The 24,841-nt window shown below is 42.4% G+C and overlaps 1 protein-coding gene and 1 long non-coding RNA gene across 2 annotated transcripts in view; one reads left to right on the forward strand and one right to left on the reverse strand.

The window, feature by feature from the left end:
- Positions 1-11,897: 11,897 nt before the first annotated feature.
- On the reverse strand, positions 11,898-13,218 carry LOC128331487 (uncharacterized). The gene is made up of 2 exons (XR_008310322.1): positions 13,070-13,218; positions 11,898-12,477 (listed from the first exon to the last, which is right to left on the reverse strand). It is a non-coding gene; the product is annotated as an uncharacterized LOC128331487 (long non-coding RNA).
- Positions 13,219-13,339: 121 nt separating this feature from the next.
- Positions 13,340-24,841, forward strand: part of PARM1 (prostate androgen-regulated mucin-like protein 1) — a 34,151-nt gene continuing 22,649 nt past the window's right edge. Inside the window, exon 1 of the mRNA XM_053264963.1 lies at positions 13,340-13,794. Within this exon, the coding sequence (XP_053120938.1) occupies positions 13,737-13,794 (58 nt within the window). The 5' untranslated portion in view covers positions 13,340-13,736. The remainder of the gene's footprint in view (positions 13,795-24,841) is intronic.

Here is a 24,841-nt window from a genome sequence, read left to right on the forward strand (position 1 = left end):
ATCTTGCAAATTCCTCAGCATCAGTAGAATTGGTTTTATATGAACCCCGACTACTGCTGACATAATATATAATATTAGGTTATAAGATGTGTACTTCATCTGCCTCTAAACAGCACAGCAGTCCATACAGAAACAATATGACAGTTGTAGTGATGGAAAGAGTTATTCTGTGGGACTAAATCTTCATGGAAGAAAAAGAGGGATAAATGAGCAAAAATGCTGTTTCATATTGTTATTATTAACTGAAATATTCATATACTGCTTTTCAACAGCAGCAAATTCTCAAAGCTGCTCACACAGCAAAAGGAATGAGATGGCTCCAAGTCCCCAAAAGGCTCACAATGAAAATTATTATTATCTTATTATTATCTTATTATCTACCTGCTCTTCCTCCAAGGAACCCAGAGTGGTGTACTACATACTTAAGTTTCTCCTCACAACAAAGGATACACCAGCCATTGAGGAAGGATGCTATACTGGGATAAAAAGGGACAGTCACTCTCTCCCTGCTAAATATAAGAGAGCCAACTCTTTGCCCAATTAGCAGGGATTAGGCAGTGTCTTCTCCAACCAATGATTCCTTTCCATAAATAGTGGGGAAAGCTCTTTACTTGTCACTTGTGTTTTTCACACCTCTTGGATGGCCAAAAGAACCCTGTTTTTCCAGGCTTCAGCTTTGATGTGAATGCAGGGGTGTGCATAAGATGTTTGAAACAACACCATTAGAACTTGAAGTGTGAGAAAGTTCCATCCCAGACACTCGCTGCCATTTTTCCACTGCACTTGCAATCATGTAATGAGGTGTGGCACTCTAAAGTAAATGCAGCTGACTCTGTGAAAATACGCAGCCCTCAAAATGTGCCAGAGCTGTCAAAAGTATTGCACTCAGTGTATGCAGAATGAAACCTATACTAATAATTAGAGGGGCAGGGCCTCAGCTGGCATGAAAAAGACAGTGCAAACTAGTTGTTAATAGCAATAACAGAGTCCTTGAGAAAGCAGCATTCGGCAGCTATGCACATGCTCTGTTCTTCATATATAATATTTCAAAGTGATGTCCAATTGTTGACATTATCACTACCTATTCTGCAAAAGTATAATGAAGATTTAGTCTACTGAACACTTGATTACTCCTCTCAACTGATCTTCATAAAGCAACCCTCGGATTAGAGCAATACGGTTCCCCTCACCAGACACTTCAGAGCAGTTTTACAGGGTCAATTTTCTTATGAGAAGAATATGCCGGGGATTCATGATGTTTTTGTAATATCTTTTTATTTATAAATATGTAGGTAGTGCAGGTGGGAAACAGTTAGAGCAGCCTTAGTCTCCTCGAAGCAAAAGCACAACCTACCCAAGGTTATTTCATACCAACTTGTTCATACCAGCTTGCTCTGGAATTCAAACTTTCTCTGTCCATGTAACTACCATGTGCACATGCATACAGAACACTAGTCACAGATCCTATCTTAGCAGGTAGATATGATCCAAATTTTTTGGAAGAGCTGGTGCTTATCTTAGTGAGCCATAAATGGCACACAAAAGCTATTCTGTACAAACCACCTAATGGTGCAGTGGGGAAATAACTTGCCTAGGGAGCAAGAGGTTGCTGGTTCGAATCCCTGCTGGTATGTTTCTCAGACTATGGGGAACACCTATTTCAGGCAGCAGCGATATAGGAAGATGCTGAGCATCATCTCATACTGCGTGGAAGATGGCATTGGTAAACACCTCCTATATTCTACCAAAGAAAATCACAGGGCTCTGTGGTCACCAGGAGTCAACACCAACTCGAAGGTACAACTTTACTTTACGTTAAAAGACAGCAGGTCTGTTACAGTATCCAGCTTGCAGATAGTGTATTAACAATCATTTTTATTAACAGCATCTACTGTAAATTCAAGGCCTTAACAGTGTGAAAGCAAGAGTGAGAGCGGGGAAAATCAAAGTCAGTAGATCTCTTCCATCACCTCTCCCCACTAGCTTGGATTATTTATGTATATAGATTATTGCAGTAGACCCAGGGCTTTTCAGACAATGTTTGCTTTAAACACATCTATAATATAAAGCTGCCTGGGTCTCACTAACCAACCGACTAGGATTGCCATATTCTGGCTTTCCAAATCTGGGTGCCTCATTTGCATATTATGTAAATTGGCTTGAAAATAATTTTTTAGCAGAATAGTGACTGCACATTTTGCTCCATAACTCCACTTCTACAAATGCTAGACCTTAGTTTTGTTGTTGTTGTTTTAAGTGAAAGTTTAAATCTGGGTGGGCTACGCAATCTGGGTGAGATGTTTAAAATCCAGGTGAAACCCGGAATTTGACATTAAACTCCCAGACCAAACCACAAAAGGTAGAAACCATAAAAAGTAGAAACATTTTCGCAGGTAGGTTCCACATTTTGCACAGACTGCCTAAAAAGTCCAGAACCCTGGAAAAAATAATTACTTCCCCAGAAAATCCAGAAAAATCCTTCCATTGGAAAGCATGGGGAATGAGACCTCATAGAGCTAGGAAAATACCAGAGTCATAGTGAGATAAGACATTAATATGCTTGCAAACTGTAAGCCATTTTACTAGTACAAAATATATAAACATACACAAACTGACTATTAAGTAAGTAGAAGTAAACACCAACAGAAGCATCTAGGGCAAAAAAAATCCATTTACACTCAGACTTCCTAAGACCCTCTGAAGAAACACTGTGTTCACCCAGTATCTAAAAACTATCAAAGAGAGTTTTATCCAATTATTATATATTTTATTACATTTGTATGCTGTCATTCATTGACTCTCAAGATGAATTGGGTTGGAGCTTCCCTTCCCAAAAAATGCATTTTAATGTTCTTGGTGCCATATGTCATAAACTCCATGCCACATATTGTCTTCACAGTCTTTTAAAATATCTGGTTTGGGATTATTTTTCTGACTCTAAATGCAAATTTAGCACCAATCTGTCCAGTGCAGACTGGAAAAACACTAGTGAGGCTTCTCCCAAGTTATCAGACATTTAATTGGTTATTTCCTGTTCACTCTGGACATAGCACTACAGAACTGTCCTTTTAATTAGCAGTTCCCCACTGGTACGTCTTTTAATTATCTTCAACCTTTTTGCAGTCAGAGCACCTGTCATAATTACTACAACAAAACATAAATAACAAAATTAACAAGCAATTGCTCTGGCTGCAAAGAGGAAACAAGTCATTATAAAGGTTGCTGAGAAGCAGCTAATGGCTAATTAGAGCCAGTAGGCAGAAGAATCAGGATCTTTGCTGAACAGGACTTACTTCTGAGTAAACCTATTTTCACATACCCAATCTTCTCTTGCTCCCCAAATTTCACTAAAATAATATAACCTGCCTTTCTGTGTGCATAGCCCTGCACTTTTGGGATAGGGTAGACTATTAACAGCCATGACTAAGGTATGGAGAAATAGCTGAGACATTAATAGCCACCTCCAACATACAAACAACATGTGGCTAAATTCACACCCATAAATTATATCAGTGACACCTGCACATATTAATAAACCTACTGAAGACTTAAAAGGCAGCTGTAGCTGGCATGTTCACGCTTGCCCCCTTGCTGTACTTGACAATGATGTTCCACCACTTCTACTGCCATCAAATTGACAGCAAAGAGCATTTTTGCTAGGGTTACTTCCAGTCAGTAAATCACTCCATTTATTTGGTTAGCTCAGATACTGCTGCCAACTATTCAGTGGGCCTTAGCTGTGCCTTTAACAATGGCTTGAACTGCAGACATTAGCTGGTGACAATTTTTACCTCCATGCAATGAAAAACTTCTATTGCTGGTTTCTACAGATAAAGCTGTTATTAAAGGAATAAGAGTGCAAGGGAGAGGGAGCATTCTGATCAGTTTACAAACTCAGCTGAAACTACAGTAGCAGCTGCTCTACTATTCAAGCTTAATCTGTACCTAGAAACTAGGCCCTCCTTATCCTTGTGCAGTTTCTTCTCTCTCCACCTCCCATTCTTTCTATTAAAAATCCAGCTGCTATTAGTTTACATTCAGCTTTGTAATATATGCAGTTATTTATGTAATACCTCAAGCCAAGTCACCCACTTTGCTGGCAAGTTGCCAACGCAGATTAGCAAGAGCAAATTCAAATCACGATTCCCATCTCACCCTCTTTGCTTAAGAAATTATCCCTTTTAATTTTAAATTGCCTTGAGAGTGTATGAAACTCTCATGTAATTTCCCTGTTTAAAGAACAGTAGTGAAAGTTTTCCACTGATGGCAACAATGGTGGTTGAAATAATAGAAGCAGTTTTGGAGTTGGAATGGACCTTGGAGGACTACTCTGTTCCCCTACTTAGTGCAGAAATCTACTATACCAGGGGTTCCCAACAGGGTACTAGTATCCCCAGGGGTAATTAAAGGACTCCCAGGAGGCACCCGGAGCCTTCCTGCCTCCCCACACTGCAGCCACACTATTTGTACCCCATTGGAGGATTGCTGACTTGAAGCTGCATCTTCAGCAATGTGTCCACTGCAGAAGGGGGAGGGAGGAGGGTGAAGACCCTCCTCCTCCTTTGCTCCAATTGGCTGGCTGTGTGTTGAAGCTCAGTGTACTCTCCCCCTCAGCCTGACTGACATTAATTTCAATGGAAGTACTTAGTTCTGATGTGAGCAGTGACTGGAGTAACCTGTCCCATAACTGTAATGTTTAAATTTGTGTGTGTATCTGCTCACTCTCCCCAAGTTCCTATGGGGTACCTAAGATGAAGGCTTATGACAGAAGGGGTACGCTTGCTATAATTTAAAAAAAAAAGGCTGAGAACCCCTGTACTACAACATTCTTGGGAGACAGCCATCTAGCCTGTTCAAAAACCTCCAGCGAAGGAGAGCCCACCATTGTGTAAGGCAGGCTGTTCCACACCCAGCTAGGAAATTCTTCCTAATGTCTTGCCTCAATCTTTTTCCTTGTAATTTTAACCCATTGATTTTAGTCTTGCCCTCAGGAGCAACAGAGCACAAGTTCACTTTATCTTCTATGCAACAGCCATCCCAATATTTGAGGCTTATGAAGCTTCACATCATAAAAGGGTCTCACTGTGGAGTAGGGATGAGAGGATTTCCCCTGTTCTGTTACTTTCTTGTTCCAGGGTTTGCTCTGTGCTGCTTCATACTCCTAATGGAATTTGGTTTAACTAGAACTTCTAAAATTAACTGTGAAATTGAAGCATACACACCCTGTCACACTCACACAGCTTTCAGTTTCTTCAAGTCATTTGCACCCCACCCCCTGCTCTGTGTCACTGATTGCAATGTGCAGATCGATAATATGCTGCAAACAAGTAATCTTGATGGAATTATATATATTGTTCTATCAGTCTTTTTATGTGAACTGAAAGAACGAAAAGTTATAGCAAACAGAACACACAGTTTTGTACAAAATTGGTGTGGGGGGGGGAATTAAACAATGGAGAATTCCTAGATGAGATTAATTTTTGAATATCCCTACTGTGGGAGGCTTTGCCAAACCATGGGCATTGCCCAGACCAAACCTGAGTTATCTCAAAGCAAATACAGCAGCTCCCCCATTGTTTCAGGTCTGAGCACTCAGTGGACACAGTTAAGAAGTGTTAGCACATTAAAAGCTGATATCTCCCTCCCTCTTACTAATAGCATGCCTGCCAACTTGTCCCTGTTTTCCCATTCAGTGGAATGGGAAAATAGAGACATGTTGGCAGGTATGTAATAACTGTGTGCTTAACTCCAGGAGTGAAAGAGGATGAATCTTGCAGGCCCAGTGTCAGGGGTCAGCCAAATTAGGCACCTGACAGGAACCCAAAGCCATCAGAAGGCTCACAGTCCTGGTCAGCTCCTGAAGCCCTGCCCAATGAGGTGCACCTACCATCATGAAGTGACAACGCAATTCTTTGGGTTGGAAGAGTTGCTTCATCGCTGCCTTCTCTGGACATCGTAAATGAGAGCACTCCCTGGGAGTTATTTGCTCATGGCTTCAGGCTTTGGGGTAAATGTTGAGCAAAGCCACTTCGAACTACACTCATGGCATTGAGCGAAGCAGCCCCTCCCCTCTTGGGTTTTGTTTTGAAACAAGTTCACATGGCATGCGTCCATGTTTTCCTTCTAGCCAATGTGGGTGGGAAGCTTCCTAAAGAGCAATATCTGCATTTCTAAAGAGAATATCCCTCTTATCATGCTAATGATTCTACATCAGTGCCTCTCCCTATTTTCTCAGGCGTTTTCAGAAAAAGTAGCTTAAAACCAGCATTTTTAAAATCCGGAAATACTTCGAGATAAGCTAGAATTTGCATCACAAAACGCGGTTTGTGTGTTGAGTGGGTCCAAGAATCTTGAAGGGACTTCGGGATATATTTGGCTGGTGTGTGAACGCACACACACACACTCACTTTCTCTTCTGAAGGAAATTCACGGTAGAAGCCCTGAGTGTAAAGCCTCCTGAAGGTCCCTCCCTGTGTCATCACAGTGGTTTCTGAGGAGCATTCCTATTTGCAGGCAGAAGTGAACCTAGGTAATTTTGGAGCCTGGAGCTCCCCACTCCTGCTGCGAGTCAAGCATCATCCCCCTACATACACACATACTGTGACACACAAAGTATTTTTAACATGTGGGTTCTTGAGGACACAAACAGCAACTGAACTCACAAGAATGTAAGAATATAAAACAGGCATATTGATGCAAATATGCATTCACAGAAACATTTCAACACACAACTTAACATATTCTCATCCCACACATTTCTTTCCCCACTCTCCTCTCTGTCTCTAAAGCAGAGGTCATGCTCAGCCACCCAGTGCAGTGCAGGCCAGCAGCACAGTACCCACACCACCCGGGACAGATTAAATAGGATTTGGGGGGCCCCAGGGGGTGTGGAAGCCCTGAAGTCCAGCACTAAGAGCACCTCTGATTACAGATGGGGGCTGCTGGGAATAAACAGCCATAGAATGACTCTCAGCTTGAGACGCCCTCCATTGCTGCCTTCTCCCACCCTCCCCATCTGCAAATGTGCTTCCTCCAGAGTCCTCTTCTATGATGATGCAGGAGCCTCTGAGGGAAGACCATTTGCAGCTAGGGAGCTCAGGAGAATGAACTGCTGCTGCCGTGAAGGTTCCCACACACCCCGCCACAAGGCCCATTTGCTGAGGTCCCCCTGAGATCAGGAGCCGGTCCTGGATCATTGTATGGAAGAATACAGGGAAAGCAACTGACAATGCAACAAGATGGTGCCGTCTCTTAATTCAGCTGCTGATGGAGCCTTAAGCTTGCAATTTGGCTTCTGGCCAAAAACCTGCGGACTCCACCACCCTAAATGATTCACATTAAAGAAAATATTGCCAGCTCTGAGCAGGAAATTGAGTGGCCAGTCAGAGCATAGTGCCAAGAAAAGCAGTGTGATCACATTATAAAACTATGTGTCTGCTACACTAATGGAGCATCAGATCAAGGCATTGGAACTAGTGCACGGCTTGATGAAAGATGGCATTTAACTGCCAGTCTCAAACGTCAAAACACATGTGCCAAAGTGCACAAACATACACACACACGTGCAAAGCCAGTGTCAACAAGAATCATCCATAGAATTATATATAGTTCTGACAACTGCTTCATAGGTTTTCAGTATCCAAAACACTGAAAGCAGGTGTATGTGTATATTCTTTCAATGAGATGGGAAACCCTGTGCAATCAGGCTTCCTGATCTCATGAAGAGTCTATGCGTGTACACATAGATTGCCCTTGGAAACCTTCTCCCAAAGGCAAGGCGATAATGAAGCAGAAGTAACAGATGCAATCTTTTTCCCCTACCACATGATCATGGGGAAGGTGTGAACAGGACTCATGTGTTGACAGGACTCGTATGTTACCTATGGTCCCAATAAAAATTACATGTAACACAGAGTGCGCGCACACACAACACACACAAGTAATTGTTTGCAAAATCATGTGGATGAAAATCTGTAGCCTAAAACATGAACACAATTTTTAAAAAGTTATCTAGTCTATTTCACCGTATATTTTCCAGATGGCAGGCTGCACACTGTATGGTTCCTTAACACTCCAAATATAAGATGTTTCCACTGGCCCACTTGGACTGTCAAGAGCTGTAGAGCAACTTGCACTAAATGTTTTTTTTAACAAAATGTCGCCAAAGGACAAAAATAGAAACAGCATTTTAACTGGGGAAAGTATCAGAAAAATGCTAATCCAGCAATAGGACTTAATGTTGGAAAGGGGTTTTCACAAGCTGCAAAATGCAGAGCATCTTCAAGTATTTGGTCCAAACTAGGAGACTGCTAATTATATTACTACTGCAGCATGATGGCAATGCACACAGCTTCTGACTCCGCCTTCTCCCACTTGGCTCACATTCCTGAAATAAACTGATGAATGTTTGAAAACACACACACCATCAAAGAACAAATGAAGAAGTGGAGGGGCAGAGAAAGTTCAGTTCATGAAAACCTTCCATGTTATAATACTCTCCAGTGGTAAACTGCAGTACTCCAATGGTAAACACTGTTAACCCAAGGTGTGTACACTATATACCTGTGTTATAGGACAAAGCAGAAACTAAACATGCATAGCTCAAACAAGTAAGACCAGCAACAGAACAGCTAGTATCAAAATCCATGCAAAGCAAATCACTCAAGGAAGTGAGCCAAGCCCCAGAACAAGTGCACAAAATTCAAAGCAGATCACACAAAAGAATTCCCTTTCTCTCGTGTATACAGAGACTCACCCTTTTTCTTTCTCTTTCACACACACACACACACACACACACACACACACACTTTTGTCTTGCTCATTCATTCATACACAAAATCCCACCCCACTCTCTGTAGATGAGATATTAGAAATCGATGAGATCCCCCATCTCTTTGTTTCTTCAAAAAGATAGTGAGGGAGGAACCTGGTTAGGATTGGGGCCTCCAATTTTGATTGGGACCAGGGTGCTAGGAAAGAGGTTTAACCCTGCTCTATTTCACTATTTTCCTGGTGTAAATTGCACCCCCAGCTGCTGTTTGATTTATATCAGGAAGATGGCAAAGGGAAAGGGTTAAACCTTCCCCTCCCCCAGCATAAGAGTCTCCCTCCAAAATCATGGGTACTTTTTACAGAAATGTAAAGAAACAGATTTACTCTCCAGCATACACACCCACACTCACACAGACACATTCCAACCTACACTCTTCGCTCTCCAACTAAGCTGCTGCTAGTCTCAGCCTGCTTCCTCACAACCCAGATCGCAATGTTTGGCTTGGGAGGTATGGTGGTGCGTATGCTACCATTGCACCTCCATGTTTGATCTTCTTGCACATGCATTTTCTGAGGCTACCTTCTCAGGCTAGGGAATGTATTGATCTGGGCCAAAAATCCCTGTTTGGCTCTTGTCCAATTTGCTTCATTTAGAAGTTTGTCCCAGTGTGGATCCTGTAGAGAATGTGGTGTAGTGGAGTCAAGACAAGAAAAGGAAAGGAGGAAGAAAGGAGAGGAATGAACTTGTTTCTTAATGAACAGTTACACCTACATATGATGCCTGGTAAGGGAAGCAGAAACAAAACAGGCCTGTGTGACTATTATTGCTACAGATGCTAAAAGGCAATGTTGATTTAATATACTTATGTATGATTTTTGCCATAGAATGATAGTGTAATAAAGACCTACGTATATCTGAAGTTCATGAGATACAGCCTCTTCTCCAGCATTCTTGCTGAACAGCATTTATCTTTTGGCATAGGGACCATCAGGTGGCTTAGTACTCTTTTTTAGCCTACTTTCCAGGAGGCTTATGAGATCTCCCAGCATTTTGTGTGTGTGTCCGTGAGTCCCACCCCCCGCCATCAACTTCACAACGCCTGGACCAATATGAACTAAACCAGGTACTGTTGTAGGAACACCTCAACAGAATAGTTTGTGATAATGTCATCCACCCCGATCCAAGATGGCAGATGCATAAACTTTTGAGGCGCAAGTGGGCTGTGAACCACCTGATTTGAACCAAATTTGCTACCGCTGTAGGGACACATAGGGATACCCATATGTGATGATGTCATCCACTCCAATTCAAGATAGCGGCCACGTGAACATCTGAGGCGCAAGCGGGCTAATTTGTGGACTGTCTAATCTGTTTAAACCAAATTAGGTACAGTTGCAGTGAATGACACACAGGGACACCTCACCTGTAGGGACACATAGAGATGCCCATGTGTGATGATGTCATCCACCCCAATTCAAGATGGCGGACACATAAACCTTTGAGGTGCAAGTGGTTAACTTGTGAACTGCTTAACCAATTTAAACCAAATTTGCTGCAACTGCAGGGACACATAGGGACACTTCAATAGCATAGTTTGTGATGATGTCATCTACCCCAATCCAAGATGACGGATGTGTGAGCATTTGAGGCACAAGTGGGCTAACCTGTCGACTGTCTAACTGATTTGAACCAAATTAGGTACAGTTGTAGTGAGTAACACACAGGGACACCTCAGAGGTATAGTTTGTGATGATGTTATCACCCTGATTCAAGATGGCGGAACCATAAACCTTTGAGACACAAGTGGGCTAAGTTGTGAAACACTTAACCGATTTGAACAAAATTTGCTGCAGCTGTAGGGACACATAGGGACACCTCAATGGCAAAGATTGTGATGATGTCATCCACCCCAATTCAAGATGGCACACATGTGCACTAACTTGTAGACAGTCTAACTGATTTGAACCAAATTGTTATATTGTTTTTATCCCTGTTTTATATGTTTTTAGTTTGATGTTTTTCTTGCTTGATGTTTTTATTGCTTGATGTTTTTATTGCTTTTTATTGTATGTTTTAATTTTTGTAAACCACCTTGGGATTTTCTTTTAACGAAAGGCAGTATAGAAATGTAAAAATAAATAAATAAATAAATTTGCTGCAGCTGAATGCACACATAGGGATGCCCTAATGGTGTACTTTGTGATGACATCACCCACCCCGATCCAAGATGGCGGATGCATAAACCTTTGAGGCACAAGTGCACTAACAATGACAGTCTAACCAATTTGAACCAAATTTGGAGCGGTGTACTACATATTTGAGGTTCTCCTCACAACAACCCTGTGAAGTAGGTTAGGCTGAGAAAGAAGTGACTGGCCCAGAGTCACTCAGCTAGTATAATGGCTGAATGGGGATTTGAACTTGGGTCTTCCCGGTCCTAGTCCAGCACTCTAACCACTACACCACGCTGGCTGTAACTTGTGGACCTCATAAGATGTAAGATGTAACTTGTGGACCTCGATTTGCACCAAATTTCGTCCAGATGTAGAGATAGTGAAAGGAAAGTAGGCTGATCTGTTCTTACTAGAACAACTGGAAATCTTTTTGCTTCGTGGGCATCTTCAGTTTGGGGAGAAAGATATAAAATGCTGGGACATTAGATACCAGGTAGGGCAGATTCCAGAGCACATCTCCTCTTGTGACTTTGTTTCCTATGTATTAAATTTCCAACTACTTATAATAATTATTATTATTTTTTCTTTCTCTTTCAAGCAGTAATTCCTAAATGAATTAGGTTTGTGGATGGTGTTCAGCATATGTTTGTTTTAAATAGTTGAATGAGTAGAAGTGAACAGTAGATGGCAGTCTCAACTTATTATGAGGCTTTAGATGCCAATTAGACAATTTGATTTGCATATTCCACAATCCCCAAAGTTGCTCGGCACAAGGTCAATTTGAACAGAAACCATTAATTGGTATATAATGATTTTGAAATCTGAAAAAAATATTGATGTTAATTACAGATCTTAAAATTTCATTTACAACAAACATATAAGACATTACAATTAAAAAGAAGAAGAAAATTCCAGCTGACTAAAAACAAACAAACCATAAATACCATATATCTAGGGCAGGCTATGCACCAAGTCTTTATTTCTCCCTTTTCTGTCTGACCCCTTAGAGCATGTATTCAGCACAGATATGGGCATTGTTTTGATTCTAGATACTTGTATAGATAGTGAGCCTTCGGGATAGAGACCTTGCTTCTCATTCTATGTGAAGTTATGATACTATATAAATAATAAATAAAATTAATGATTACAAGAGTACAAAATTGTGTTTTAGTTTAAAAATATGTATACAATAACCTCCACAGGGGCAGCCCCTAGCAACAAAAATAGTCTTCTTATGGCACTTTAAAGGCTAACAAATTTATTTTAGGATAAGCTTCCATGGACTACATTTATTGTATAACCTACAGAAGTTCAAAACAAACCATTTTAGGAAACCAAAAGTCTCAGTGGATGTTCTATGTTGGCAAAAGAAGATTTTTTGACCCTCAAATGTTTAGGCAACAAAAACCCCTTCCTGTTACTTCTGCATGAGAAAATGTATTAAAATTACTATTTGGTAGTGATCCTCTTGCATCTTTAACGAAGCAAATCCTCAAATCTGGGGAAGGTCATAATGTATTTTCCACCTTTCTACGTCATCAGAAATGTATAGACCAGCAAAATAGAAATACAAACAGGCATATAAAAACATAATTCAGAATGTACATGATTCAAGTATCTTTTGATGGGTACAAATTGCAACTGAGATCAATTTTACTACTTTTTCAATAATTAACTGATTTGATAAGAGCAAGGAAATTAAAAAACCTCATCAGATCTACCTGGAACTTTTGCAATAGAAACAATAAAATTATTGCACATATCACAATATGAACGATATAAAAGTACATGAGATACTGATTATGAGTCCCAGAGTCACAAGGACATCTTTCATTATAAGGAAAATTACAAATCTTCCCTTTAGGAAAGCCAAAGGCAAAACATTGTGCTTGTGTTATGCCAGCAAAAATGCTCTTCTATATTTCAAAACTGTAATGTTCTGATAGTATGTAGTTGGGCAAATATCTTACTCTTAAGGATAGTCTATGTAGTTTTATATTACTATATAGTTTTATATTCCTAATATAGTTATATTCCTATCATAGTCCTATATGAACTCAAATCTCTTTGCAACTTAGTGTCACAAATAAAAAACCATAAAAGACAAAACTTATAATAGTACCAGCAGAAAAGAAAGAGCAGTGCTCCTTCTCCTCTGGTTCAGACATCAGCATGGTTCGGTGGTCCACCCACCGCCCAAAAGCAGAGGTAATTTAAAAAGTAACTTGAAATTGAATCTTGGCGCCCATTTAAGACCGGCAACCTCGGACAGGCAGGACGAAAATGATTGGCGTAAGTTACAGAGTGGGCGGGAATAAAAGGACATTGTCCAATGTGGCCTTCGGAGTTTTATCACGTGATGGGGAATTGCGGGTCCCCCCCCTTCTTTACCTGAGATGGCCCCACCCTTTCCGTCTAAGTTCTTGCCTGGCTTGGTCAGCAACGTTGAGAAGTCTGCGCTCACCGTCCAGCAGAGGCCGCCCTGAGGCAGAGCCAGGAGGGAGCGACGAGGGTAGGCTGCGGCGGCAGGCGAGAGCCAGTGGACGGAGCCCCATGGGAAGGACGGCGGGAGGCGTTTCACTGCAGCAGTCCCGAGCGCGCGAGAGAGACGCACTTCAGGAACAGGAGGAAGACGCAGGAGCTGCTGGTGTTCTTGGCTGCAGACGCTGCCTGCCGGCCCTCCGCAAGAAAAAGGCGCTTGACCGAGCGCAGCTGCCCTGCCCGGGCCAGCATCTCCTTCCAGCCGCTCTCGTCGCGGTGGTCTTTGCGGACAGGCGCCGGTGGGCACAATGGCTCATCGGGGTGGCCAGACTCTTTCTGCCCTCTTCCTCGTCATCCTAGCAGCAGGTAAGGAAGCGGGAAGTGCGACGACTGTAAATTCTAGGTCGGCTATAAACTAGCCTTCCCCATCTACTTGCTCGAAATAAGTGCTACGATTTCGATGCAGTTTCCTCCCAAGTAGATGGATGCGTAGACTGCCGCCCCTTATCTGTCCAGGATGGCATGACTGGGTGCTTCTTTGAAATTGCCAGTCAGCATAAGTTGCCCAAAGATCCTCCGTGACTTCTTAAAAGACGACGCGGCCCCATTTTTTGATCTTCAAAGAGCGTGGCTGCAGATTTCCAGGTGGGGGTGTTGTCCTCGATTACAAATCTGGGGCTGCATTTTTTTCTTGGAAGTACTTTGCATTAAAATCAATGACACTTACTTTCAAGTAAGAAGGGATTCGATCGAATTAGATCTAGAAGCCAATGATCTTTCCTTTTCCTCATGGCGAGAATAGGGTCATGTTCAAACGCTAATATGTGAAGGAATAGTTTAAAGTGAATCTTCCCAGGCTCATCCTCTTAACTTTGTTTCCTGAAGTAGGGTACCTGATTCCTGCCTGTGAGTGGGTAGTCTAGTATTTGCAGTATCAAGGTAGTCTAGCATTTGCAGGAGGAGGAAGAGAGAAGGCTGGGGAAATTGAAACTTAAGCATTTGCAAATATGGTTTCTGTTTACTTAATTCACACACTTACAGTACATGTCACCTTTAAAAGTGGCTAACAAACTAAACATAATACGATTCAATCAAAGCAAAACCAGTAAGAACTAACTGATCAGCTTAAAATTAAAGAGCTTGCACTAATAAAATTTAAGAGCCTGGACTTAAAATCATAAACTGCCTTATGGAATAAAATAAAAAGGCTTTCAAGGCTCATCTAAAAGCAAGGGAAGAAAGGGGCTTGATAGCTTCCCTGGGGAGGAATTATACAATGATAGTGCCACTGCTGAGCAGGCCCCGGCTCTGGAATCCTGCCAATCAGACCTGAGTTGATGTCAGACCAACAAGCTGAGCTTAGGAAGCAACTCTTAGGGCTTGGGTAGGTTATATGGATGCAGGCAGTCCTTAATATAACCTGGTCCTAGACCATTTATTTATGACTTAAAGGTTAGCACCAGCACTTAAATCAAGACCAAAAACTTAGTGGCAACTATTGTAAGATTGGTGTAATATCTGTTGTCTTGTTCTTACTAGCAAACTGGCCAGCTGCATTTTGAACTAATTGTGGCTTACAAACTGTCATTAAGGACTGAGATTATTTCAGTGCATGGACAACAACGTGCATGCGTAACTGAGCCCAGGTCTGTTTTCCCCAGGTAGGATTGGCAAAGTAATCAAATCTGGTAGAAGGCACTCCTGGCTACTGACATTGCACCAACCTCCAAGGATGATTCCTAATTCAGGATGAGCCCCAAGCAACATACTTGATGTTACAAAAGGAGTTCAATGGCGTTCAAAACAGGTTGCATGCCTCTACCCAGGCAACAGAACTCATACCAACAGCATCTCTGTGTTCTGTCAGGAGTAGGTTTCAGTTTGTTTGCTTTGATCCAGAACAGAACTGCCTCCAGACCCTGGTTTGGAGTTTTCATCATCTCTCTGACTCACAAGGGTAGAAGAGCTGAGTGTTGTCAACATTTTGGTAACACTTCAGCCCAAACCTCCAGATAAGTTCTCCCAGCAGTTTTATGTAGCTGTTGAAAAAGCAGGAGGGGCAAGATAACACCTGATAACCATAGGCCATGGCATGCAACAGTAATTTCCAGTGCCACCTTCTGATAATGACCTTACAGGAAGAACTCGAGCGATCATTCCATATTTACCCAAATAAAAGATGACTCTGAATCTAAGACAACCCTCTTAAAAATAGACTCTGAATTAGAGATGACCCCCTTATTTCCAACATCAAAGAATTTAGAAAAAAACCATGTCTTGGATTCAGGTAAATACAGTAACACCATATCTCCAAGCTCTTCTCTCTGGCAAGGCAACTCAGAAGGACACCATAGTCAACAGTATTGAAAGCCAATGAGAATAATTGGGGGGGGGGGGGAGAAACAACATTCAATTTAGAATACAAAAGGCAAGATAGCTGACAGATGTTACAGCAAATTGGCATCAGTTATGTTGGTTACCAGTTTGTTTTCTGGTTTACTTTAAAGGGTTGGTGCTAATATTTAAAGCCCTAAACAGTTTGGGACTGGGTTGTCTGTATGAATCTATCTGAACCCTAAGATTTGCTTTACGGGTTATATTTGCTTGCCTGCCATTAACTCTGATTTGATTGTCAGATACCAGGGAACAGGGCCTCTTCAATAATGGCATTGTAATTGTAGAAATCTTCTCCCCCTAGAAATCCACCAATCACAGTTTTTGGATGAGCTTTGAAAACGAATCAAAAGTCACTCTACCTATTATATCAGTCTTGTCATTAACCATTCACCAGGCATTTATGTCTGGGTGATTGGCAGTGCTGGGGCTTCTCTTCCCCCCCCTTTTTAAAACATCGTCTTATCGCTCCAGGTCATGGTGAATTAAACAGCATTTGAAATGGGAATAGCATCCTTGGCAATCAACAGCATCCCTGACAGCTGTTGGTTGCCATCTTTTTCTTTTTCTACCGTACAGTGAGGCAGGAAATTGCCCTGGGTCATCAAGAACACTGTTTGTGCTTCAAATGCTGCTGAATCCACTGCTGCCCACAGAGGTGTAACAAACAGACTAACAAAAGAGTCCTGCCACTAAGACCCACTCACAGCACAACTAAAAAGTTAAATTTTGTGTGGCTGAATTACTTTTGTTTAAAGGCTTAAAAGCAGAGCTGTATTATGGGGCAGTTGCACTGGTTCACCATGGGATGTGGTGATGGCCACCAGCTTGGATGGCTTTAAAAGGGGCTTAGACAGATTCATGGTGGACAGGTCTATCAATGGCTACTAGTCTGGTGGCTGTGGGCCATCTCCAGCCTCAGAGGCAGGATGCCTCTCAGAACCAGTTGCAGGGGAGCAACCACAGGAGATAGGGCATGCACATAGCTCTTGCCTGTGGGCTCCCCAGAGGCATCTGGTGGGCCACTGTGTGAAACAGGACGCTGGGCTAGATGGGCCTTGGGCCTGATGCAGCAGGGCTGTTCTTATGTGCACCTCTCTCCGTGTGTAGTGGGCATATACTAGGAGCTGTGCCCATCTGAGTATTGGAGGGCGGTGAAAAGCTAAAAACCCACCATCCTATATACAGTTGTTAGAGGCAGAGGAATTCTAGCCTATGTTGTATCAAGCAAGCATGACCAGCATAGTCAGGTGTGGCTGAGGAAATCATTGTCCCTTGTTAATATAGAGAAATAATTGTCTAGCCTCTGCTAGGAAGAGCCCTTCGTTGCCTATCCTCTCTGCTACTGCTGACATACCAAAGAAGTCTATCAAATAACTATTTGCCTCTGAAAGTTCTGATTAATGAAAGTAGTAGGTGTGAGCACTTTGGGGGGAAATGGCATGAGGAAGGGTTATACACACGCACACATAAACATGTGCACCCCTGTTATAGTCTTGCTTGGGGCCCCCTATGATTGCACTTGGTTGTAAACAAATCCTGGAGAAACCCAAGCACGGAACTCAAGGACATGCTAATTTGATCCTGAGAGCAAGGGGAATGGCTCCTGAGATGGTGCCATCCTGCTATGACACATGTCGCCTAAAAATGGTGTTCTCTTTAGAACTACTTTACTCAAATGCAAATTTAAGCAGACTTAATTAAATCGGCTAAAACTCTTGCAGTACAGTTAGTAAGATTTCCTTAATTTGGTGACAGCTCTGCTAGTAATTATATCGAGTAGTGATTTTGCTGCTCTTCTCTTTTGTTTGCAATATGTTTTAATGATGCTGTTGTAAGCTGCTTTGAGTTCCATGGGGGGCAGGGAGAAGTTGGGGTATCAGCTTCTACATAAATATCCTATGGATATAGTGGCCAAAGAGTTCAGCACTTGATCAGTGCCCCGGTAGCATAAACAAAACTCTGTCTCCTCCACTCCATGTGTTAACAACTGACAGTTCTGCACCCAAGCAATCCTGCCGTGTGGTTTTTGTTTTTACAGCATACGGTTGTTGGTTTACTGTTCTTGTGGCTTTCCTGTTCCTCCTTCCACCATCACCACCACCAAGCTGAATTCTGTGACCTTTAAAAATTATGCCTGTTAAACAAATTCGGGTTTTTGTTTTGGGATTTTTAGTAGAAACTTCTTTTTAAAAAGTAGGTAGTTCTGGTTTTGCTCTTCCTGGGGAATGCAAGAAGAACCTGCTGCATCAGGCTAAAGCCCATCTAGCTGAGCATGCTACTTTGACAGTGGCCAATGATATGCCTCTGGGACATCCCCAGGCAGGACATGAAGACACAAGCCCCGCTCCTGCCATTTCTTCCCTGCAGCTGGTATTCAGAGGCTTCTGAACCTGAAGGTAGCATGTAGCAACTGAGGCTAGTAACCACTGATAGACATGTCCTCCATGGGAAGGGCAAGGCACTATTATAGATAGTGCCTTGCCCCCCTCCCACTTAACTCAGACTTATTTAGCAAGTGCTCTGGCTTTTAAGATTTCAGCAGATTGTAAACTACATACAAGCAAGCGCACTTTCTTCACCGTTAAGAGCTAGAAACTTAGCTCTCATTCATAAAGCTAAGACTGCAATCCATTGAATTTTTTCCTGAGAGCAATCCCCATTGATCACAATGGGATACTTCTAAGTAAAGATGTATAGGATTGGGCTGTCTCTCAAAGGTGGCTTGTGCTCTCATTTCTTTGTATTTTCAGTGAATCACAATAAATCCCTGTCTATAGGTGCCTGGGACCCAGGATTTTCTTTCAAAACGTGGTGGGATGTTAAGAGCAACTGGCTGGCACAAGTGGAAGCAGGTGTGTAGGACTGGGGTTCCTCAAGTCACAGGGCAAGGCAGTGAGGAGAGGGACTGCAAGGCCTGGAAGCTCAAGGATCCAAGTAGGAGCAAACTGTATTTGGTCTAGGGTGCCAGAATTGTTCAGACCAGCCTTGGCAGTGTATCTTCATTCAAATGTGCTAGGGCTATGCTAGAAACACTTTGTACTTGATACTAAAAGTACCATACAACTAAATCGGTAGTCACCACCCAAGTTAAGTGTTTTGTGTCCCAAAATAGCTCACTCAAGATGACTGTCACAGTGTAAGCTATGTAGCTGCAAGTATTTTTTTCCTTAAGCGGCTAATGGACATATTGACCCAAAGGGAGGAGAGCTGGTCTTGTGGTAGCAAGAATGAATTGTCCCCTTTGCTATGCAGGGTGCACCCTGGTTTGCATTTAAATGGGAGACTACATGTGAGCACTGTAAGAGATTCCCTTCAGGGGATGGGGCTGCCTGCTTGCATGTAGCAAGTTCCAAGTTCCCTCCCTGGTATCTCCAAGATAGGGCTGAGAGAGACTCCTGCCTGCAACCTTGGAGAAGCCGCCGCCAGTCTGTGTGGACAATACTGAGCTAGATGGACCAACGGTCTGAATTGGTATTTGGGAGCTTCCTATCTTCCTATGTATCTAAAACATTCAGTAAATAATTGAGAACAGCCAGCATTACAGTAGAGGTAATGTCACCCATTCAACCTTAGTATTGGGAGAATTAGTATTACAGAGTTTTGGTGGGCATAGATGGAAAGCAAGGGAAGAAAATGGTTTTGGCTGCCTCCCTCTTGACTCATGACACACGTTCATATTTATTTAGAATATTTGTATACCGCCCAAAATGCATACAAGGTAGGTATCGGCAATTCCTTAAATCGATTATTTTTTGGCTCCTCCAATGTTTCAGGGAGCTCAGAGTGACCTACTTAGAAGTGTTCATTTTATCTTCTCAGCCCCAGCTGAGAAATAATGACTTTAGAACTGAACTAAGACACATTTAGTGGTAGTCTAGAGGAGAGCCTCAGGATGGCCATCCCTGAACAAGTGAAATCATGGTAGAGAGAACTCTTATCCATAACTCAGGCTTGATTAGCATGCTAATCTAACCTGGCACAGGTCTGTAGTAAACTACTAGTACAGTTGAGCCATAAAGCACGTTAAGAGCAACCAGTTTAATAAAACTGCATTCGTTCTAAAACAGGAATAAAAGTTTCATGGGGAAATAGTTGCTTCTCACCTATTTCTGCTCAGTTGAAATTGAGCAGAAATGAGCCTTCGATTTGATTGCCCTTCAGTTGCTTATTTGTAATATTCCCCTCTCCCTCTTTAATACTGAAATAAAAGGAAGAAATTTTAAACTTTTTAGCCATTATCCCCTGCTAACTGAGCAAAGAGGCACCTTTTAAAAGTGGTTATTCTCTTTAATGGGGGGAGAGCAACTGGCCCTGTCCATTCATAGGAATACCAGAAGCTGCCTTATACCAAATCAGACTATTGGTACATCTAGCTCAGTATTGTCTACACAGGCTGGCAGCGGCTTCTCCAAGGTTGCAGGCAGAAGACTCTCTCAGCCCTATCTTGATGATGTCAGGGAGGGAACTTGGAACCTTCTGCATGCAAACATGCAGGTGCTCTTCCCAGATAGGCCCTATCCCTAAGGGGAATATCATACAGTGCTCAAATGTTGTCTCCCATTCACATGTAAACCAGGGTGGGCCCTGCTTAGCAAAGGAGACAATTCATGCTTGCTACCACAAGACCAGATCTCCTCCCCAGCACAGGATCCCTCGAGTGGCTGTTGCTGGTGTTTATGATTCCTTTTTATATTGTGAGCCCTTTGGGGACAGAGAGCTGTTTTATTTTCTTATATATGTATATCTGTTAAACTGCTTTGGGAACTTAAGCAGTATATAAATATCTGTGGTATTGGTAGAAATTCTGATATACCTGTTCAGAATACAATTCTGTACCAACACAGCTTCCATATCCATTTTTAAGGGGTAAGGGTCTCTTAAGTATATACTGATCTCTTAAGTATTGAGGTATCTCAATAAACAGGCATCCACCTCAAGAGCAAGTGCTCCTGGTCCTCTGGTGAAGAGGGCTCTCAGCAGCCTCCCAACAGATTCTAAGTTGTAATTTGAAGAAGGGAGGTATCAGCAAGAGACTCTGCTGCTGTTTCACGTCTCCCTCAAGCTTCCTGGCAAGTACAGAAGGCTTGAGGGAGATGTGGGGATTTTTCTCACTTGCATGGAGGTTTGAATAAGATATGGATTAGCAGAAATCTCTCCTGCTGTTCACTATCTTATCCAAATCTCTATGCAAGTGAGGCAAAACAGCATATCTCTTCTGAGCCTCACTGTGTACTGTATCACTGTGGGGTGTTCTTCTCACTTGCATGAAGATTTGGGGAAGGAATTAAGCAGGACTGTCTCTTGCTGTTTATTTCCTTATCCATATTGCAGTAATAAGAAAAATCCCTATTCTTCCTCAAACACATGCTGTAGGATTTGGAGACCAGAATGTTAGCTAGAGCCAATGGAAGCTTGGTTAATGAGCCAATATTTATAAACTCCTCAATGAAATGTGGTATGTATGTATTTGACACAGGTTCCTTGCCTGAAGTAGAAAAATTAGCTTGACCTCCTGCATCTATTCTGGACCATAAGTGACCTAGAGAGCAGTGTTCCCTCTAAGGCATGCATGTGTGCGCGCACTCACATGTTTTTTAATGTCCGCTCAGTTAGTTTTAGACCCCGCTCAGGCTGAATCAGGGAGGTCCCACTCTGAATGCACGTGCGCATATACTGCCTTCATACTGCCACCCAGAACAAAACTTATTTGGCACATAGATGAGAAAAATTAGAGAGAACACTGCTAGAGAGCTGGTACAATAGGAAGCTGGAGGTACTACTCCTCAAAACCAGTACAGCCCCTTGTTATCCACAGTTTCGCATGTCCATTGATGAGTCTTGGTGACCCAGTTTCTTTATCTACAGTCTTAAAAATTCACTTATTTGTGGTTTTGAGTGGCCGCAAACAACTTCCAATGTCATTTCCAGCCACTATTTACGGTGCAGAGCTATTTTGTGGCTCTCAAAAAAAGAAGAAAATTCCCATTACTTTTCATGAAAAATAAGAAGAATTGGGACGGGGGGGGGGGGGATTGCTGGAGAGCAAGGTACAGTACTTTATTTCTCTTATTTCTGCCACCTCCCAGCTATTTTAGCCGTGTTTGTGTGGGAACCTAACCCCTGGATTCCCATAGGGCTAAGGTTTTGCTGTTTGTGGTTTCCATATTCATGCCTGTAAGTGAGAATAGAACCCCCGCGAATGACAAGGGCCACCTGTATTTGAGCAATCCAACAAGTAAACAGGCAGTAGAGTAAGCTCATACACATACATCTACAATCCTGAAGGACTACCTCCTCCCATATGAAACTATCTGTCCAATAAGATTCTCCAAGGAGGCCCTCTTGCGCATCTCACCCTTGTCTGAAATTCAGGTGGTGATGTGTGAGCGGGTCTTCTTTGTGGTGACTCCCATCCTTTAAAACTTGTTACCTCCAGTGCTGCAACTGGTTCCCCTCCTTTTAGGTTTTTTTATGGCCTGTAAAAGCTTGGCTGTGTCAGAAGGTGGTGCCACTGTTCCTGAGGCTTTTGCTGATCATACCTTCCGTGGCTGGGCAAGGTAATTGAGAGGGTGGTGGCCTCCCAGCTCCAGACAGTCTTGAGGGAAACTGATTATCTTTACCCATTTCAAACTGGCTTTCGGGTGGGCTATGGGGTGGAGTCTGCTTTGGTTGGCCTGATGGATGATCTTCAATGGGGAATTGACAGAGGGAGTGTGACTTAGATAGTCATTTTGGCTCTCCCAGTGGTGTTTGATGCTATAGACCATAGTATCCTTCTAGACCATCTGAGAGGCTTGAGAGTAGGACACACCACTGCTTTGCTGTGGCTCTGCTACTACCTCTCGGACAGATTCTCGATGGTGTCACTTGGAGACTGTTCTTCAAAATGTGAACTTTGATATGGCTTCACCCAGGGCACCATACTCTCTCCAATGCTTTTAAACATCTGCATGAAACCGCTGGGAGAAATCATCAGAAGATTTGGTGCAAGGTGTTATCAATATGCTGATGACACCCAAATCGCTTTCTACATGTCAACATCATCAGGAGAAGGCATAACCTCCCTAAATGCCATCCTGGAGGCAGTGATCGGCTGCATGAAGGATAGTTTAAGTCCAGGGTATTTATGAGAACATTGTCTTCACTATGAGCCCTGTTGCCCATTGAGATCATCCAGAGATGTTCATCTGGTGGCTACACATGGACAGGCCTTCTCTGTTGCTGCCCCAAGATTTAAAAGTCTTTAAAGGCACATTTATTCACCCAAGCTTTTTAACTAGACTTGTGGTTTTAAATTGTGTTAAGGTTTAAATTTCTGTTTTAATTTGTTTTGTTGTAAACTGCCCAGAGATTAAACTTTGGGGCAGTATACAAATAAAATAAATGATCACCACAGCTTGTGTGCTTCCTGCATTTCATCCTGATAGTGCTACTGTCATGAGGTATGTGGCTTTTTCTCTCATCAGCTAAGCTGTGAGTATAGATAGCTGCTTGTTTTCTCTTTCATGGTTTGCACAAGATCTCTGCTTGTAAGTAGTATAGCACATTAATTTAGCACTCATGGAACTAGCAGGAGTTGCTGTGGCTGAACTGTTTGTTCCCACCTGATGCTGAGCACGTGAATACACTGCACATGGAAGGGGGACATCCATCCATCTACTTAATGTGGAATACATGACTCTGCCTAGGGATGTGCCCAAACTAGCTCAGGCTGTGGGCAGGGCAGGGATCAGCTCCTTTAGAAACCAAATACGCAGGTCTTCATCTGCGCCACACACACCCCAACTGTTTTTCTGTCGTGGCACTCACTTTCCAAAAGGTGGTGCATGTGGTGGCCATGTGCATGCTGACACCATGCACAGGCTGCTGGGAGCAGTGCTGCAGCCATGCAGAGCCTTCTGGAAAGCGAGTACTGCACCCAGAAAAGTGGTCGGGCGGTGGAGGAGCAGGTAAGGACCTACTTACCTGGTTTTTAAAGGAACTGATCCCTGCCAAACTGGTTTGGATGCAGGCGGCCAAGCACTTCTCTAAGGAGGCACTGAACTTTTTCTGGCACATCCCTGATTCTGCCTTTGTTTATATAAGAATGGATTATATAATTGAATATGGAGACTGCCGTATCCCAGCTGGTCTCTATATACTCTATATGCCATATCCCAGCTGGTCACTATTAAGATTAATAATATCTTATTAATATTATTATTAATATTAATAATTAATATTATTAATAATAATATTAATAATTATTAATTATTGGGGTTAAGAGACATTTGACACATTGCAGAGAGTAGCAAACCCGGGATTATCATTCAACAATGAGCTTTAGTCAATCATTGCCCCCAGTGAACAAACCTGTGTAATGGGTCTTTGCAAAACTATGTTTGTCACTCTTAACTGTAATATTTTTAGATGTACACTCAAAACACCTTAAAGTGTAATGGGTGAGTTGACATTAGAAGTTACATCGTTATTTCAAGTGTCACATCTGCTCTGTTTTTGTTTTTCAGTTCTGTAGAATTTTCTCTGTGCTTTCTCTGCAACAATTGCTGGGCAAATCCAGCAGCATAGCAAAACTTCTACAGCTGGCCACCTGCTAGGAACTTCAGGCATCTCCAAATAGGAGTACAAGCAGTCATTGATGGCAGTGGTCACAATCTAGGACCACACATGGCTCCATCGTGCTCACTACAAGAAGCAGGGGTTACCCCTTTCATGTAATCTGACTTTCTGCTCTGCAATGCTCTTGTACGTTAATAGGACTCAGGCCTAGAAAAAATATTTACTTAAATATTTATATCCCACCCCTCCAATACAATACTGCTTGGAACAGCTCACAAAGATGATAAAGCTTAACAATAAAAACCCTAACTTAAAATGACCCAATTAAAATCAAATGTACAAAAGTTTAAGAACCCACTGGATACAAATAACAAAATCTAAACAGCCTCTCTGAAATGATAAATCTTGGAGCTTTTTCTTAAACCTTGAGAGAGAGAGCATAGTGGAACTCTTCCAG

This window comes from Hemicordylus capensis, chromosome 6, assembly GCF_027244095.1.
Source record: "Hemicordylus capensis ecotype Gifberg chromosome 6, rHemCap1.1.pri, whole genome shotgun sequence".
Classification (NCBI taxonomy): domain Eukaryota; kingdom Metazoa; phylum Chordata; class Lepidosauria; order Squamata; family Cordylidae; genus Hemicordylus; species Hemicordylus capensis.